Source organism: Phyllostomus discolor, chromosome 9 (assembly GCF_004126475.2).
Source record: "Phyllostomus discolor isolate MPI-MPIP mPhyDis1 chromosome 9, mPhyDis1.pri.v3, whole genome shotgun sequence".
Taxonomy (NCBI): domain Eukaryota; kingdom Metazoa; phylum Chordata; class Mammalia; order Chiroptera; family Phyllostomidae; genus Phyllostomus; species Phyllostomus discolor.
Window position 1 is genome coordinate 84713242 of NC_040911.2, and position 18661 is coordinate 84731902.

The 18661-nt window shown below is 42.3% G+C and overlaps 1 protein-coding gene across 2 annotated transcripts in view; it reads left to right on the forward strand.

The window, feature by feature from the left end:
- The first annotated feature begins 7363 nt into the window (after window positions 1-7363).
- TM9SF4 (transmembrane 9 superfamily member 4) overlaps window positions 7364-18661 on the forward strand; it is a 47297-nt gene continuing 35999 nt past the window's right edge. Inside the window, exon 1 of one of the 2 annotated variants that reach the window (XM_028524007.2) lies at window positions 7364-7628. In XM_028524007.2, the coding sequence (XP_028379808.1) occupies window positions 7614-7628 (15 nt within the window). In that variant the 5' untranslated portion in view covers window positions 7364-7613. The remainder of the gene's footprint in view (window positions 7629-18661) is intronic. The other variant, XM_036009693.1, reaches the window with a different exon arrangement.

Consider the following 18661-nt stretch of genomic DNA (forward strand, 5'->3'; position numbering starts at 1 on the left):
GTCATTTCACGCCCTCCTGCTCTATCAGTTCACACTGCTCCACACTCTGATTTTTCCCCTGGTCACAGAGAAGACAGGGGAAACACGGGGACAGATACAACACCAAAAGCATGATCCATGAAAGAAACAACTGATACACTGGACTCCTTTAAAACTAAAAACTTTGCTCTGAGAAGGACAGAGAAATTAAAATGAAGGAAAAGACAAACTCTGATATGGGAGAACATATTTGCAAAACACATATCTGTTAAAGACATGATGTCCAAAATATATAAAAAATTTTTTTAATTTTAATTTTTTAAAATTATTTTATTGTTGTTCAATTACAGTTGTCTGCATTTTCTCCCCACCCCGGCCAAACCCTCCTCCCTCCCTTGTTTCCACCCTCCCCTGTGATGTTGTCCATGAGTCCCTTATAGTAGTTCCTGAAAACCCTTCCCCTCCTTGTCCCCTCCCCCTCCCCTATGGTTATTTTTAGATTGTTCGTAATTTCAATGTCTCTGGTTATATTGTATTTGCTTTTTACAAAAAACTCTTAAAACTCAACAAAAAGAAAACAACCCAATTAAAAAGTGGGCAAAAGACCTGGACAGGCACCTCACAAAAGAAAATATGCAGGTGGCAAATACGCATATGAAAAGATGCTCAGTATTACATGTCATTAGAGAAATGCAAATTAAAACAACAATGAGATACCACTGCCTGCCTACTGGAATGGCCAAAGCCTAGAACACTGGCAGCACTGAATACTGGTAAAATGTGAAGAAGCAGGGACTCTCATCCATTCATTGCTGGTGGTAGTGCAAAATGGAGTAGCTACTTGGGAAGACATTTGACAGTTTCTTATAAGACTAAAAATACTCTTACTATATAATTCAGCAACGCACTTCTTGGTATTTACCCAAATGAGTTGAAAACTTATATCCATACAAATAACTACACACTAATGTTTGTAGTAGCTCTATTTGTAATTGTCAAAACTTGGAAGCCACTAAGATGTCCTTCGATAGGTGAATGGATAAACAAATGGTGGTACATTCATATAATGCAATGTTGTTCAGTGATAAAAGGAAACGAGCTATCGAGACTCATAGAAGAAACTTAAATGCATATTGCTGAGTGAAAGGAGCCAGTCTGAAAAGGCTGCATGCTGTCTATTCCAACTATATGACATTCTGGAAAAGGAAAACTATAGAGACAGTTAAAAACCAGCAATTGCCAGGGGTGTGGTGGGGAGGGAAGGTGGGATGAATAGGTACAGCATAGCAGGTTTTTAGGGCAATGGGACCACTCCGTATGATACTCTTCAGTGGTAGATACATATCATTACATATCTGTTAAAACTCACAGAATGTACAGCATGGAGTGATCAATGTAAACTATGGACTTTGATTAGTAACAATGTATCAATATTGGCTCATCAGCTATAACATTATACCACATTAATGCAAGATGTTAATAATACAGAAAACTGGTGATGTTAATAACGCAAGATGTTAATAATACAGGAAACAAGATGAAGAGGTGTATGGGAACTCTACAATTTTCACTCACTTTTATGTAAACCCAAAACTGCTCTAAAATATAAAGTCTAATAAACGAACAAAACAAAACATGGGGATAAATGTTGTGGCACCAGTTCTACAGGAACACTGCATGCAGTCCTACCCTGGAAGGTGGCAAAGGAAGGCGTGGACACAATGCTCCACATCGACTTGTTTCAGTCTAGCTTCTAGCTGTGGCTTTCAGTTTAAATGTGGGGAAAACACTGGTTTCCTTGTGATTTGGGATAAAACTGCCTCCTTACTCCCCAACCTAGGCCCTCAATTTTGTCCTGTCTCTGTCCTCATCACAGTATATCTGACATAAGGCTATATCAATTTGCATTCTATTTGCATCCCTTCCCTTCTGGAGGTTGGCAGCGACTACTAGTTGTCCCCATATCCACATTCCCCCTTCTTCTAGAGAAACAGAATTTGTATCAGGGGCATGTGACTGCCCAGAATGACTACCCAGAGTGACTACACTTTCCACTTCCTTTTGCAGCAAAGTGTGACCATGTGATTAAGTTCTGATTAACGGGTTGGTATAGCACTTTCTAGCATCCTTTCTTAAAAGATAGCTGATGTGGTCCTGGCTGGTGTGGCTCAGTGGATTGAGTGCTGGCCTGCAAACCAAAGGGTCACTGGTTCGATTCCCGGTCAGGGCAGATGCCTGAGTTGTGGGGATGGATCCCTGGGGGGTGTGTGAGAGGCAACCACACATCGATGTTTCTCTCCCTCTCTTCTCCCTCCCTTCCCCTTTCTAAAAGTAAATAAATAAAATCTTTTTTTTTTTGAAGACAACTGATGTGAGTGCTGGATGGGCAACTCAGTTGGTTAGAGCATCATCCCAATATACCAAGGTTATGGGTTTGATCCCCAGTCAGAGCACATACAGAAAACAACTCATGAATGCATCAGTAATGTGACTGGGTTGCTTGTCTTCTTAGCCATTGGGTTGCTTCTTTTCTTAGCCAATCACATGCACATTCTAGATGGCATGACAGAGGAAAAGATGAAAAGTAAGGGGCCAAGGGGCCACACCCATTTTGTTGTTGTTGTTGTTGTTTTTGAGAGTGAGAGAGAGAAGGGAAAGAGAAACATTGATTTGTTGTTCCACTTATTGATGCATTCATGGGTTGTTTTCTGTATGCGCTCTGACTGGGGATCGAACCTAATGTTCATAGTAGCACAATTTACAATAGCCAAGTGTTGGAAGCAACCTAGGTGCCCGTCAGTAAATGAATGGATCAAAAAAACTACAGTACATTTACACAATGGAATTCTATGCAGCAGAAAGAAAGAAGGAGCTCCTACCCTTTTGTGACAGCATGGACGGAACTGGAGAGCATTATGCTAAGTGAAATAAGCCAGGCGGTGAAAGGCAAACACCATATGAGCTCACCTTTAACAGGAACCTAATCAACAAAACAAACAAACAAGCGAAATATAACCAAAGACACTAAAACAGAGAACAAGCTGACAGTGACCAGAGGGGAGAGGGAAGGGAATTTCAGGGGAAAGGGTGAAGGGTTTGCAGGAACACATATAAAGGACACATAGACAAAAACAAGGGCGGGGTGGAAATGGGAGGGAGGTGGGGAGGGCTGGGAGGGTGGGAGTAAAAGGCAGAAAACTGTACTTGAACAACAATTAAAATAAATTTTTAAAAAGATTTAAAAAATAGAATGTGCATGTGAAAGCTGGAGCTCTCACTTCCATACTGGACCCTGCGGAAAATGAGAGAACTCTGGGGATGGCGAAGCTGGGTGGAGCCTGGGTCTCTGAAGAAATCCGAGGCACAGCCCTGTACAGCTAGGGCGGCCCTCCAGACTTTTATGTGAGAGGGCATGGCGTGTTCCGTCAGGACCCCTTCAACATTATCTGCATCACTCTGCCCAAGGGCTCTCTTCCTAACACTGCAAAGAGCTCAGCTGCCAGTGTTGCAAGAAGGCCGAAAGTGCCAAGGAATTACCACCCTCTAGGATCAGTCCTGAGCTAATGATTTTTGGGAGTTGGTATATAAATACTCCAGCTCTCTTGCCTCTTCATTGGGATAACTGTGACATGTGTGTTTTGCACTGATTCCCAGAACTTCCCCAAAGGATTAAGCTTCAGTTACCCACAGAGGTAACTTGCTTGACAACATACCCACATCAAGTATAGTTCCAACATGAATGTCACTTGAGAGTTTCATTGATAGTCATGAATAAGAAGAAAATGAAATAAGTACGTATGTCTCCAATCACTAGTAGATGACATGAGTAACTTCTTTGCTGAATGAGAGTTTCCAGCACAATTCTGTGCTGATCACAATGCAACAGCTATAGACACAACACACTTAAAGTTTCACCTGCATTACTGTATTAACATTGGTTCTGTTAGTTTAAGTCTAGATCTGGATTTGGCAAACTACAGCAAACCACATTTTACTGGAATGCAGCCACACCATTATTTGTTGTCTACAGCCGTTGTTGGTGCCACAAGGCAGAGTCGAGTAGTTGTGACCCAATCACATGGTCTTCAAAGCCTAAAATATTGACTATGTGGTCCTCTACAGAAAAACTTTGCTAGCGAAGCAATAACGCAAGTCCTAATTTGTAGCACTTGCTGATTTTTGTGTTGTAAATGGTACCGCCGTGGCCACTTCAAACTGCCAACCAGAAATGCATTATGACGTTCATGGCCCTTTGGCACCTTTGCCTTTGCTGGAACCTTCTTCCATAAAATACGTACTCTATTTATAAATATATTAAATTAAATATAAACTATAATTGACAACTGCATTGATATCAAGATGAAAATGTTAATATTGTATGTGAAAATATTTTCTTCCATCCCAAAGTTTATTTTTTCCCTTCTGATTTCAAAAAAAAATTAATTTCTTTTGAACACTTTTGTGGCCCCTAAAAGTGTGATGGGCTTTTGCACACTTGCCTCCTGTGTTAATAGTTAAGTCGGCTCTGCTACCAACCCGACGCCGCTGAACACGGAGCTGGGAAGGGGTGTGCAGTAGCATTCCACCGCACAGCAGTACACATAAAATAGATGTAAATGACTCCAGAGCATTGATGAGCAAGATATAGTGAAACGACTAGGAAGTGATGAGTTTTAAATATAGAATGTTTTGTTTTTAACATTTAATTTTAAATTTATATAATATAAATTTCAATAATGCCCAGGTTCAACAATCACAAAATTCCTGAAAATTTCACTGTCAGCTCTTACAAGAAGTATTATCCAGCTTCTACGCACCAGTGCCCTCTGAGTCCCCTTCATTTCTCAAATAAACTACTTCTGCTTGAATCCTTAGAGTTGGTTTCTGAGGGAAACTAAACTAAGAGGAAAGGAAACTTTCATCTTGTCAAGCCCCTATTATTGGGGGTGGGGTGGGGCTACCTGGATCTATTCCCAACTGATAGAGTGAGGCTTGAGATTCATTTGTAATGCAAGCACTCAACAAATATTTTTTTTAGCATGTACTTCATAGGGACATAGTTGGGAACAATATAGACCGAAACTGGGCCTTCATGGGAGATGGACAATAACAAATAACCAAAGTATACCTATATCTGTATGTGTGGCCAGGGATTCCCTCTCAGGGGAGGTGATGGTTGAGCTGAGAGCTAAACATGAGAAGGAGCTAACCACACACAATTTGGGAAAAGAGGATTCCAGACGGGAGGAACTGTAAGTGCAAGGCCTTCAAGCGGAGATGAGCTTGTCAAGTTCTGAGGAGGTCTGTGTGGGCGGACTCATTTAAGTGGAGGGGAGAATGGCAGGAGATAAGGCCAGATCATGCAATGCCTTGCAGGCCATGGTGAGGACTTAGGATTTTCTATGAATCACAACGGGAAGCCCTTGAGAGTTTTAAACAGGGGAGAAATACAATCTGATTCTTGTTTTTGAAAGATTGCTTTGGCTGTTAAATGTACACTAGAGATTAGAGCTGACAAGAGTAATGTAGGAAAACCAGGTAGAAGGCTGCCACAGAGACCTACATGAGAGAGGAGGGTGGCATGGGCAAGGATGGCACAGTGAATTGTTATAAAATAACCCCCAATGAATCATGCCTGCTTAAACTCATGCCCTTGTGTGGTTCCCTCTGACTTTAACACTGGACTGACCTTGCAATTTGTTTTGACCAATAGAATGGGGCAGAAATGATGCTATGGGACTTTGAAGCTTAGGCCTTAGGAAGAGCCTTGCAGCTTCTCCCTTACCTTCACAGAATCCCTGGGGCCACAATAGAAGAAGCCTAGGCTATCTATCCCCTTTACGGACTAGAGAGCATGCAGAGAGAGAGGCCTATCTAATAACAGGCACCAACCACATAGACGTAGGAGGCTACCTTGTACCCTCCAGCCCCAGTTGAGCCATCAGATGAGAATGCATGACAGATTCCAAATGAGACCATTGAAATTGTCCAGACTGCCAACACACACAAGCAAGAGAAATAATAAATCATTGTTTTGAGCTGCTAAGTTTTAGGATGGTGTGTTATACAGCAACAGATACCCGAAACCAGTGTGAGAAAGATACAGATTAGTACATCCTACCTTTCTCCTTGGAGACACCTAAGGATTAGATTTGCTTCCTCTAATCCCAATTCCACTATCATTCTCACAGGTACCTGAAACTACATGGCCCGATGTTACTATAACACCCTTTGCTTTAAAATTGGTTTTGTCTGTCTGTTTGTACAGCAGAGGTATGGATGCAACCCAGTGGATTTGAGTCAAGCCTTAACCCCCTTCTCATTTGTTGGGTTACCTCATCCACCTTCTTCAACATCTCTTTATCTTAACGTTTCCATCATTCCAAAGATAAGAAGGACTGTCCTGCTGACCTCAAAATAATAATAATATTAAACATGTATACAACATAGCACTTATTATGTGATAGGAACTATTCTAAACTTTTGACATATATTAACTTATTCAGTCCACATAACCATCCTACTAGGTCTGTTATGATACCTGCTCTACCGATGAGGAACTTGAGGTCTAGAGAGTTTTAAAAACTTCACACCTATTAGGATAGTTATCATGAAAAACAACAGAAAATAAGTGCTAGTGGAAAAATTGGAATGCTTGTGCATTGCTGGTGGGAATGTAAAATGGTACAGCCCCTGTGGAATATAGTATGGAAGTTCCTCAAGAAGTTAAACATAAAATTACCACATTATTCAGCAATTCTCTTTCTGGATATATGCCCCAAAGAACTGAAAGCTGAGACTGAAACAGATATTTGTATGCCCATGTTCAGAACAAACTGTGGAAAATGAGGCTTAGGAATGCTGAGTGACTTAGCTCAAGTCACACACTTACCTAAGCACATGGTGAAGTCCACATTCAAAGATGTCTTTCTCCTCAAAATAAGCTGCTTTTCATTCATTCACTTAACAAATAGGGTACTGTATTGGGCAACTACCATACGCCCGAAGGAGTATACATGAGTATAGTGACAACTGTGTAACATTATGTCATTGGATCCTCATCATATAGCTACGCTAAAGATGTTATAATAACCCCCTCCCCATTTTTCGGATGAAAATGAAGCAGGACGAGGTATAACAAAAGACTGAATCCTATCCTAATAAGTTTTACATTCTATTGGAGAGGATGTAGAGTAGTCAAGCAAGTAATTAAATATGTAGTTACAAATTATTCTCGGAGTCGGGCTGCTGTTGGAGCCCTGGTACCCACCCCAGTTTCTTAAATCAAGGCCTCAGGTAACCCTGGCAACGGGTTTTCCGGCCAATAATAAAGATGGCGCCCAAAGAACGTGCGCGTTTACGCACAACCCTCATTACCCACAATGCAGTGGGGGAGGGGAGGAGCAGTCTCTGCCAGGAGCTAATATGGCTCCCGTAGTTACACCATCCTCTCCTCCCCTTATAAGCGATTGACCGCCCAGACCAGGATACGGATGAGGAGCTAGGTGTACTTTGCCCCTCCTGACCACAACTACAGGAGCTGCTGAAGCCCCGCGGCACCTTGCGGTGTTTAAGTCGGTAACTAGGGAAACACCACTTCCGCCGACGTCATCACGGCGACACGTGGATCCAAGATGGCGGCTGCGATGGTGAGTGAAGGAGACTCCGGGAACCGTAGCTGGAGCGGAGTTCTCCCGGGGATCTCAGGACCTTCCCGCACCGCATGCCTGCCCCGGGCCACCGCCGGAACCCCTAGATGAGGCCTTAGGGACGTCCCTGACTGGGCTTGTCTCCCAAAATTCCCCTCTCCGGCCTTGGCCCCCACTCAGGCTTGTCAAGGCCTGGAGTTTAGGGGAGGCACTGGGTGTGAGGAAAGGTCTCGGCTACTGCCTCCGCCGGTTCCCATTGCGGCTTTGGTCCCAGCCTTCTGTGACCTCTATTTAACAATTTTCACTTCCCAACCCTACTCCTACGAGGAGGCCCCTGTTACTACCGCCCTCGCTCCTCCCTCTCACGTCCAGATCCTGCTCTCTCCGCCTCCCCGCTGTCCTGACCAGTCCATGGATGCGACCTCACCCCTGACCAGTCTCGCAGCCCCAAGCCGTGTTTCAGATGCTTTCCCGAGCCCAGTCCTCACCTCCATCCTCACCTGTTCCCACCGCGCACCGGTCTCGACTGCCGTTATCCCGGAGCCTTATCCATCCCTACCCTATAGTCTATCCCCAGACCTTTCCCTATTTTTCTTGTCTCCTCTCTGTCAACTCCCTGCCTGTCCACTGGTTCTCAAACTTCATAAGGCTAGGGAGGAAGATAGGCCTGTTGAAAATGCAGTTCCCTGAGCCCACTCATAAAGATTCCCATTTCTTAGGGCTAGGTGATGCCCAGGAATCCGCAGTTTTATAAGCACTCCAGTGATTATTATGGAGGTGGTCTGCACTACGTTTTAAAAAACACTCTACTACCCCTTCCTGGCTGTCTCCCCTTTTCATGCCCCTGCAGGGCCACATAGACTGTTAGGGATGATGGTTTATTAGCATGCAGCTCTTTAGTATGAAGCCCGTGTGTGGGCAAGGGTGCTGTGTGCCTGGAAAATGGGTCAGAACTTGTTGGCTCCTTGTACAAAACCCTGGAAGTAGATTTCTGAAGGAATGGCCTTTCATCCAGAACCTCAGCTCACATTCTGCTTGTAAAAATTGAAGTCACTTTTTAAAAGACTTTATTTATTTTTAAAGAGGGGAAGGGAAGGAGAGAGGGAGGGAAACATCAATGTGTGGTTGCCCCTCACGCGCCCCCTACTGGGGACCTGGCCCCGCAACCCAGGCATGTGCCCTCACTGGGGATCAAACTGCCCAGTCTTAGGTTTGCAGGCTGGCACTCAGTCCACTGAGCCACACCAGCCAGGGCAAATTGAAATCTTTTAATCCAGAGTGGTTTTTTTAGGTCTTCCTGTATGTTGTTTCCTTAACTGATAATTTTATCCTGGGAGTGAATGCAAAGGAAGACACAGAGAAAAGGAAGTGACATTTGACTGTGACAAAGGAAAATTCTTGTTTAAATTCTTTGGTGTAGGTTTTCTCCAAACAAGGGTAGGTTATTGGCTGATAATGAGTTTCCCTCCTTCTGCTAACCACCTGATGACTTACCCTTTTTGTTTAATGAGGGCTTCCTTATTTAGAACAGGGTTAGGTAAAAGAGATTTCACAGCCTTGCCTGATTTCTGTGCTGTCAGACCAGTCTGAACCATGAATGGAGAAAAATCCCACAAGTGGAATGTTGAAACCACATTCAGAACAAGGATGGTGTAAGAACCTAGGGAAAGTCACACCCTCTCTTGCCGGAGGGAAAAAGTTCTGTCAAGTGGCATTTATAGAATTGCACTGGGAAATTCCTGCCCTGTTCAGGGGTTTTAAAGAAGTAACGAGTTAGCAACACATATTTCTGGAACACATTTATATAATCAGCAACTGTTTGTGTGCTGGTCTGTGCCAAGGCCTAAGGATGTAGTTGTGAATTACAGGGTCAAGGTCCACCCTTGTGGATCTTTTCTAGTCTGAGGAGAGAGAACAAGTAAACAAATACATGAACAAGATAATGTCAGTGGTAAGTGATGTGAATATAGTAAGTGGCTTCAAGAAACTGAAGATGTAATATACACAGTGACCCACAGAGGTCAGTGTAAAGAGTGCACACAAAAAACTGCATGTTTAATGCAATAGTGAGAAGGTGGGGAAGCAAGTTTATTACAGGGGAATATGTGTAACAGGCCAAGTGGGGTCACAGATAGACTTTTATTACACGGAAGTTAGAGCAGCCCCCACACCCTCTTATATATGGGCTGTTTCACAACCATTGGGGATGTAAGCATGTGTGTGAGTCTGCTTTGGGGTGTGTGGCTTTCTGAGGCAAGTCATACAACCAAAGAGGAACTGAGCTAGTGGACTCAGTGACCGTGGGAACAGGCTTGGTTTTGGGTTTGTTCTTTTGTTTTGAAAGTAGGGGTGTGGGTGCAAGTTTCAAGTTGTAGTGTGTGGGCTTTTCCCTCTCCCTTTTTTTAGTGAGTGGCTCTTCTTCCTCAAGGGTTGGGCTGCCACCTCCCAGGTCTTTGTTAGCACAGTGGGTGTTTCTTGAACCTGCAGGGCTAGAGTTGGTATAACTGAAGTTCTCTCTGGTTTTCCTGCCTTCCTCCTGCACTGGGTTTGGAGGATTCTATAAAGTTCCAGGATACCAAATTGATCTAAGTGGGTCAGAGGTGAGAGGCAGGCTCCTATCTCACTCTTTATGGAAATACTGAGCATATGGAATATGCTTTGGGGACTGTTATTGGGGTGGAACTTGGGAAATGTCCATCGAGTACATTTGTAGACATCTCAGGTGTTTAGAAACCTCCATTTGGAGGATAAAATTCTGTGTACTTCTCTCACATGTCATTGTTCATACTGTTTTGGGTTTTGCCTTTTTTCCCTTTTTTATTGGATATCATTTGGATATACCATAAAATTTGCCCTTTTAAAGTATGCCATTTGGTGATTTTTTGTATCGTCACAGTTGTGCAACCTTTACCACTGTCTTCTTGCAGAACATGTTCACCCCAAAAAGAAACCCATTATCAGTCTCTTCTCACACTCCCCCTCTCCTGCCCCCCAGAACCACTAATTTACTTTCTGTCTGTATAGATTTGCCTGTTCTGTACATTTCATGTAAATGGAATCATATACTATGTGGTGTTTAGTAAATGGCTTTCTTTTTCTTTTTTAAGATTTTATTTTATTTTTAAGAGAAGGAAAGGGAGGGAGAAAGGTGGAGAGAAACATCAATGCGTGATTGCCTCTCTTGTGCTTCCCATAAGGGCCCTGGCCCGCAACCCAGGCATGCGCCCTGACTGGGAATAGAACCAACAACCCTTTAGTTTGCTGGCTGGCACTCAATCCAATCCAGTGAGCCACACCAGCCAGGGATCTTTTTCTTTTTCTTTTTTTTTAAGATTGATTTATTTTTAGAGAGAGGGGAAGGGAGGGAGAAAGAGAGGGAAAGAAACATCACTGTGTGGTTGCTTCTTGTGCACCCCCTACTGGAGACGTGGCCTGCAACCCAGGCATGTGCCCCAACTGGGAATTGAACCGGTGACCCTTTGGTTCATAGTCCAGCACTCAATCCACTGAGCCACACCAGCCAGGGCAAGATTTTATTTATTTTTAGAGAGAGGGGAAAGGTGGGAGAAACAGGGAGAGAAACATCAGTGTGTGAGAGATACATCGATCAGTTGCCTATCAAATGCTCCCAACTGGGGTCCTTGTCCACAACCCAGGCATGTGCCCTGACTGGGAATCAAACCAGCCACCCTTTGGTTCACAGGCTGGCACTCAATCCACTGAGCCACACCAGCCAAGGCTGGCTTTCTTTTTCTTCTTTCTTTTTTTACATAGCATAATGTTTTCAAAGGTAGGTGATGTTGTAGCATTTATTAGTACTCCATTCCCTTTTATGGCCAAATAATATTTCATTATATAAATAGACCACGTTTTGTCATTGTATCAGTTGATGTGATTGTTTCCACTTTTTTGCTATTATAAATAACATGGTTATGAACACTCATTTGCAAGTTTTTGTGTTTTCAGTTTTCTTGGGTTTATACCTAGGAGTGGAATTGCTGCGTCAATTCACACTGTTTTGAGTTACTTGGGTTTGACCCAGTCCGGAGGTGGGGAAATGAACTGAATGACCTCAGGGTTCCTTTGAGCAGATGGAGGCAGTGCTAGCCCGTTCCCCCGGCTCAGTCAGAAGCACAGGAACTGATTTTAGTGGTGGAATCTGGATGGTAGAGTACTAGAACATGAGGCAGGAGGCCTGGACTCTGCCACTAGTCCTGTGGAAAATTGTTGTCTCCTCTGGACCTCACGTGTGGGGCGGGCATCAGCCCACAGAGGAAGGAGTCGGCAGCCTGTGCCTAGTCCCAGCACTGCCACTGACCCCCCTTGAGGTGTGGGGCAAACCAGTTTGGCTTTATTGGTTTGTTTCCACATAGGTTAGGTGAGATTAAGGTTTGGGCTTTCTTTCAAAAACCTTTTAATTTTATTTCTTTTAATAGTTTATTTTTTATTGTATTTTTTCCCATTACCATTGTACCCTCTTCCATCTCCACCCACCCCCCATCGCATCTACAATTACCACACAAAGTTTGGACTCGATGATTTTTTAATTCTAGGTTGAAAATTTTTGTGGTTTAGAATACTTACATTTAAGGTGACTTTTGCCAATATGCGTTTAAAATCAGATGGATTTTGTTTTTTCCCCCCATGATAATAGTCTCTGTGGTCTTTCCAAGCTTTTGTCTGTTGTTGGTTGTGCTGTCTGATTTCTTGAGTTGCTCCACCCGCACATATCCTGCAGGAACCATTGTGTCTTTGGAGCTGGTGCAGGCCCCAGGCCTCGGGTCCAATGTGTTTCTCTGAAGAATCCCTTTAAAGGAGTGTGCCCTTAATCCCCGCAGGAAGTACAGAGGAGGCAGAGATCACATTAAGTTGTCTCTTGGTTTCTTTTACAGCTTGACACAAGTTCCTCTTTGATCTCATCATTAAAGATGCGGGTCACAGAATGCTTGAGGAGGTTGAGTTTTGATCTCTGACACTGACAGGAAGGTGGGAAGGACCCGGGATGAGCAGGGCCATCTGGCCACAGTCCACGACAGGAGCCACCTACCACCCCCAAACCCGCTTTGATCACTGAACCATTTATTTGCTGACACTGGTGTTTCCCAAATGGGGCACGGTTAGGACCACCCAGGACTTCTCAGTTCTGTCTCATTCCTCGTCATTGCCTCCTTCTCTGCCTTCCTACCGTGATGTCTCACCTGTGCCTGAGCATTAAGCTGACAGACCTCCGAGGGCCTGAAATCCTGAGGTGCTGTACGCAGAAGGTACATTAAGTGCCACTAGCAGGGACTAGAATTAGTGGACTGATCAGAGTGTAAGGCGCAAAAACGTCAAGTCACTATATTGTCCACCTGAAACTAATATAATCAATATAAGATTATATACCAACTACACTTAAAAAACATAAGTTTATTTTACAAATCAAATCACAAGTTGGAACTGAATTCTTCAGGCTGTTCAGAAGGGAGTCTGGGTGCCCGTGACATCTCTGGGCCCGGTTTCTGCCTGAAGTAGATCAGACGCTGTGAATTGGCAATCCGTGCGCCACACCTTCACGTGGACTTCGTGGAGGAGGGGGGCGGGCTGGCACAGCACTTCAAATTTTTCAGGTTAGTTGTCAATGTTTAATGATTGGGAGATTTCACAGTTCTAGATTTTCCTTTCTCGAAAATTTGGGTCAAAATTCCCCATCAGCAGCATTCCGCGTGCAGGACCCAGTTTGTCATTTTCTCAATTCCCTCTTGTCTTACTCCTGAGCTGCTTCACCATTTAGTCACTTGCATGACCCCTCTAGGTGATTGAACTAGCAACCCCAAAATGAGATGGTCTCTATGTAAAGTTTTTCCTACTCTGACATTCTGACTCAGAAGCTGTTAAAAGTTTGTGGTAATCCCCTGTGTTGCTTGACTTTGAGGAAAAACTTTCTCCTCACACAGTACATGTCAGTTGAGTAACCTTATGCCCATCCATTAGTCCATCTTGCGAAAGTCCATTTCACAGAAGAGACTAAGGCTTGGTCTGAGGGCCTGGCCTAGAATTTGACACTGATTAATCTTATGACTTCTGGCAAACAATCTGCCTCTTTAAACCTCAGTTACCCTGCTTTAAAAATCTTTTTTTAATTGTAAAACATTACATAAAATTTACCATTTTAACTATTTTGTATGTACGGGTCGGTGGCATTGAGTACCTTCACATTGTTGTGTAACGATCACCCCCATCCAGCTTCAGAACTTTTTATCATCCCTTATTAAATCAGTTTCCTTATTTTTATTTCTTATTTTTTTCTAAAATTTTTATTTATTGAGTGATTTGAGAGAGAGACATCAGTTTATTTTCTCACTTAATTATGCATTCATTGGTTGATTCTTATATGTTCCCTGACCAGGAATCAAACCTGCAGCCCTGGCGTATTGGTACTGTGCTCTCTAATCAGCTAGCTCTAACCAATTAGCTCTAACCTGAGCTAATTGGGTAGGGAGTTTTCTTATTTTTAAAATGAGATGATGCTCTCCTCAAAGAGTTATTTTGATGATTAAATGAAATATGAGATGAAACCACCTAGCACAAAGACAGCTAACTTTTCTACTCCAACGTTTGAAGCCTTTTGAGAGGTGAACCATTTAAGCCTGTTGCTTGTACTGAATATTTCTTTTATAAATACTCAAGGCAGAGAGAGAGGGTCAATGCATTTCTTAAGTTTTATTTCCGTACTTTCTGGCCTCAAGGTTGAGGTCTGGTTGTCTGTTGCTTGGTGAGGGTGGTCATTTGTTTATTGTATTTCCACAGCCTGCTGCAGGTTTTGCCCTACCCCCAAAGAACAGTTTTGAGTCTTTTTTTTTTATCTGCTCACAGCTACTCTGTGTCTGTGGGCTCTGAAACAAAGGCTGCATTTTCAGACTCTCCTGTGGCTAATTTGATTCTGTTTTTCTTTTTCCTGTGAGTTCTTTAGCTCCATGGGGCTGCTTGGTAAGTGTTCTTTAGTTGTCATTAACTATCCAGCATGTGTGGTTGAATTCTTAGGGAGCTTTAGCTGACTGGGTAATTGATTTCAGTTAACTGTTGGCAAACTGTGCCCCAAAGCCTTTTTCTTTGTGTTTTTTTCCCTTAATCTGGGGAGCGATTACTGAGTGATCTCAAAATGGCGACTATATCTTTGAGAAGGAAAAACAATCTAGCTTACTGTTAAGCAAGGTGCTGCTTTTGCAGCAGGAATGGCATGGAATAGGAACCAGAAAAGCCATTCAGATTGGCCAGACTGTATCTCTAGGTAATGCTATTTATGGGAAAGGAGGCTACAAGGCAGAGGGCTCCAGAGAAGAAAAGGTTAACTCCTAGCCACAGAGAAATGTGAGTGAATGAAATAATTTTCAGTTCTCAGGGGAAGCTTCCTATTTTCTTTGGAAGAAGTTAATGGTTCATACCTTTCAAACTGGGTGGTGCAAATTTGGCGAGTGAGGGGTACTCTCTAGTCCTAATACTCCTTCACTGGTCTGTTTGGGAGAGGTTTTTTGGTTGTTTGTTTGTTTGTTTGTTTTCCCTGGCTCCCAAGAATAAGCTAGATAAGGAAGGCAAAACTTTGATTCTTGGGTCTCTTGAGCTTTATAATTTTTCAGGTCACCCGTATCTTTCCCAGTAGTGCGGTGTTTGATTACAGCACAAAGGGCTTCTAGGTTGCCATCACCTTGCTCCTTGCCCTGCTACCTCTTCCATCTCGTGACTTGGAATCCAAGCAAAGCAAAATAATGTTGAATAGACTTGTTCACATCTGTTAGGACTCCTACTCCTTTCAGGGCTCTGAACATACAAAAGATGTTTGCTCAATACTTAATTGACTTTTTAGACTGAGCCACACATGAGCGTTCCTGTGGTGATCAATTAAAAATGAAAGGCGAATGCAATGGAATTTCCCGGGAAGCAGGTACTTTGCTACTCCCTAACTTCCTTACAGAAATGAACTGTGAGTCACACGTCATCTACTAGGTTGCAAAGGTAAAGAATTACAAAAAGTTGCCCTAGCTGGTGTGGCACAGTGCATTTAGTGCCAGTCTGTGAACTGAAGGGTCGCCGGTTCGATTCCCAGTCCGGGCACACACCTTGGTTGCTGGCCGGGTGCCCAGTTGGGGGCATGTGAGAGGCAACCAGTTGAAGTATCTCTCACACATTGATGTTTCTCTCCCTCCTTTCCCCTCTCAAAAGAAGTAAGTAAATAAAATAAAATCTTTTTTGAAAAGAAAGAATTACAAAAAGTTGAAATGGTATCATGGTATCCAATACAAGGGTGTTAGCAGGGGCCCACGAACTTCTAAGTCCTCAGTCCTCCTGGACTTGTATACTAGATTCTGCATTTTGTGGCATTTTTCCTGGAAGCAGGCTTTGCAGGTTTTATACGATTGTCAGAGGTGTTTGCAACACCCTACCTGAGGTGAAGAGTTGCTGATCTGATCTGGTTATCCACACACCTGGTTGCAGAATCCCTTCTGCATTGTTCTTACCTTGTAACTCCCATTTTCTGTATATCTTTGCTGAAGTATTTCCAGAGGCAACCCATTTTCTTCACCTTGAAATGTAAATATTTATTCTGAATATGGGTGATCCATGTACATGCAAAAGCTAGTATAAAGAAGCTATAAATGAAAAGAAAGTCACTCAGCTATCCCCAATTCATTCAACAGAGGTAATTTTGATTTTGTAAAAAATACTTCTCCAAAACATTTTTATGCACATAAAAATGCCTATTAAAAATTGTAAAAATTTCTAACATACACAAAAGTAGAAGAAATAGTATAATTAAGCCCCGACCCATCACCCAACCTCAGGAATTACCATTATATTGCCAACCTTGTTTCATCTGTACCTTCCTTAGTTTTTTTTTCTTCAGGTTTGTGAAGCTATTATTTAACACCATGGAATTACCATTTCAAGTGTGTAGTAGAATAATTTGTAGTAAGTGTGTAGACTTGTTCAACCTCAATGATAATGACACAAAATTTTAGAACATTTCTGTCACCGCCCCAGCAAGTTCTCTTGTAGTCAGAGGGTTGACACTTGGGGACTGTCCCTTCTCCTGCAGCCAGCCAACCACTGATCCGCTTTGTGTCTCCATAGATTGACCTTTTCTAGACATTTCACGTAAGTGGGATCATACCGTATGTAGACTTTCGCACTTGGCTTTTAGTTCAGGTCATTGTGTTGTAACATGAGTTGGTGGTTTACTCCTTTTTTATTGCTAAATAGTGTTTCATTCTATGATTATACTACATTTTGTGTAGCTTCTCACCAACTGATGGGTGTTCAGATTGTTTCCAGTTTTGGACTATTGTGATCAAAGTTGTTAAGAACACTCACGTACAGGTCTTTGTACGGACATGTATGTCCTTTTCTCTTGGGTAAATGCTTAAGATTGGACATGCTGGGTAGTGTGGTAAGTTTATGTCTAACTTTTTAAAGATACTGCCAAGCTTTCCAAAGTGGCTATACTATTTTATATTCCCAAAATTACGTGAGGGCGTATGGTTTTTCCACATCTTCATCCGTACTTGTTGTCTCTGTTTTTGAGGTTAGCCATTCTGGTGGGTATGTGGGGATACTGTATTGTGGTTTTGGCTTGCATTGCCCCTGGACAAAAGACAGTATCTTCTCATGTGCTTATTAGCCATTCCTATACCTTTGGTGAGATGTCTGTACAGATCTTTTGCCCCTTTTAAAAGTGGATTGTTTGTCTTACTGTTATGTTGTAAGAGTGTTTGTATGTTCTGGATGCAAGTCCGCTATCCAGATGTGTAATTACAAAGATTTTTCTCCTAGTCTGTGGTTTTTCATTTCTTACTCTCTCTTGAAGTGTAAAGTTTGAAATTTTGATGAAATCCAATTTATCAATTGTTATAATGTAGATTGTGCTTTTGGTATTGTATCTAAGAGATCTTTACCTAACCCAAGGTCATAAAGATTTTCTCCTCTAGAAGTTTTATAGTTTTTTTAAAAAGATTTTATTTATTTATTTTTAGAAAAAGGAGAGAAACATCAGTGCATGGTTGCCTCTCGTGTGCCCCCCTCTGGGGACCTGGCCCACAGCTCAGGCTTGTGCCCTGACTGGGGATTGAACTGGTTACCATTTGGTTTGCAGCCTGCGCTCAGTCCACTGAGGTACACCAGCCAGGACCAATTTTGTTCTTTTTAAAATTTCTTTTGGATATTCCGGACTCTTTGGATTTATATACAAATTTTAAAGTCAACTTGTAAGTTTCTACAAAGAAGCCTGCTGGGATTTTGATAGGGATTGCATTGAAGCTGCAGATCAGGTTGGGGAGAATTGCCATCCTAACAATAAGCTTTCCAACCCATGAACATAGAATGTCTCTCCAGTTTAGGTGACCTTTCATTTCTCTTAGAAATGTTTTGTAATTTTTAGTATACAAGTCCTTTAAGATTTTTATTCCTAAATGTTTTATTCCTTTTGAAACTATTATAAGTGGGATTATATTCTTAATTTTATTTTTGTGTTGTGTGTTGTTTGTTGTTAGTATGTAGAAATACAATTAATTTTTATGTATTACTCTTGTAATCTATGACCTTGCTCAGTTTATTAGTGCTAGTAATTGTTTTGTGGATTCCTTAGTCTTTTCTAGATAAAAGATATGTGATCTACAAATAAAAGCACTTTTACTTCTTTTTAATCTGGATGCCTTTAAATAATTAGCTTTAGTACACATTAGTTGCATTTATAAACAGTGTTGAATAGAAATGGCAAGAGTGGCCACCCTTGCTTTGCTCCTCATCTTAGACAGAAACATTCAGTCTTTCACCACTAAGTGTGGGGTTGGGTGTGAGTGTTCCATAGCTGCCCTCTTCCTGATTGAGGAACTTCCTTTCTGTTTCGAGTTTGTTGAGAGTTTTTATCACGGATGTGTGTTGGACTTTGCCGAGTGCTTTTACTTCGTTGATTGTGATAATTGTGTGGTTTTTTCCCCTTTTTCTACTTATATGGTCTATTACATAAATGGATTTTTAGATATTAAGCTAACCTTGCATTC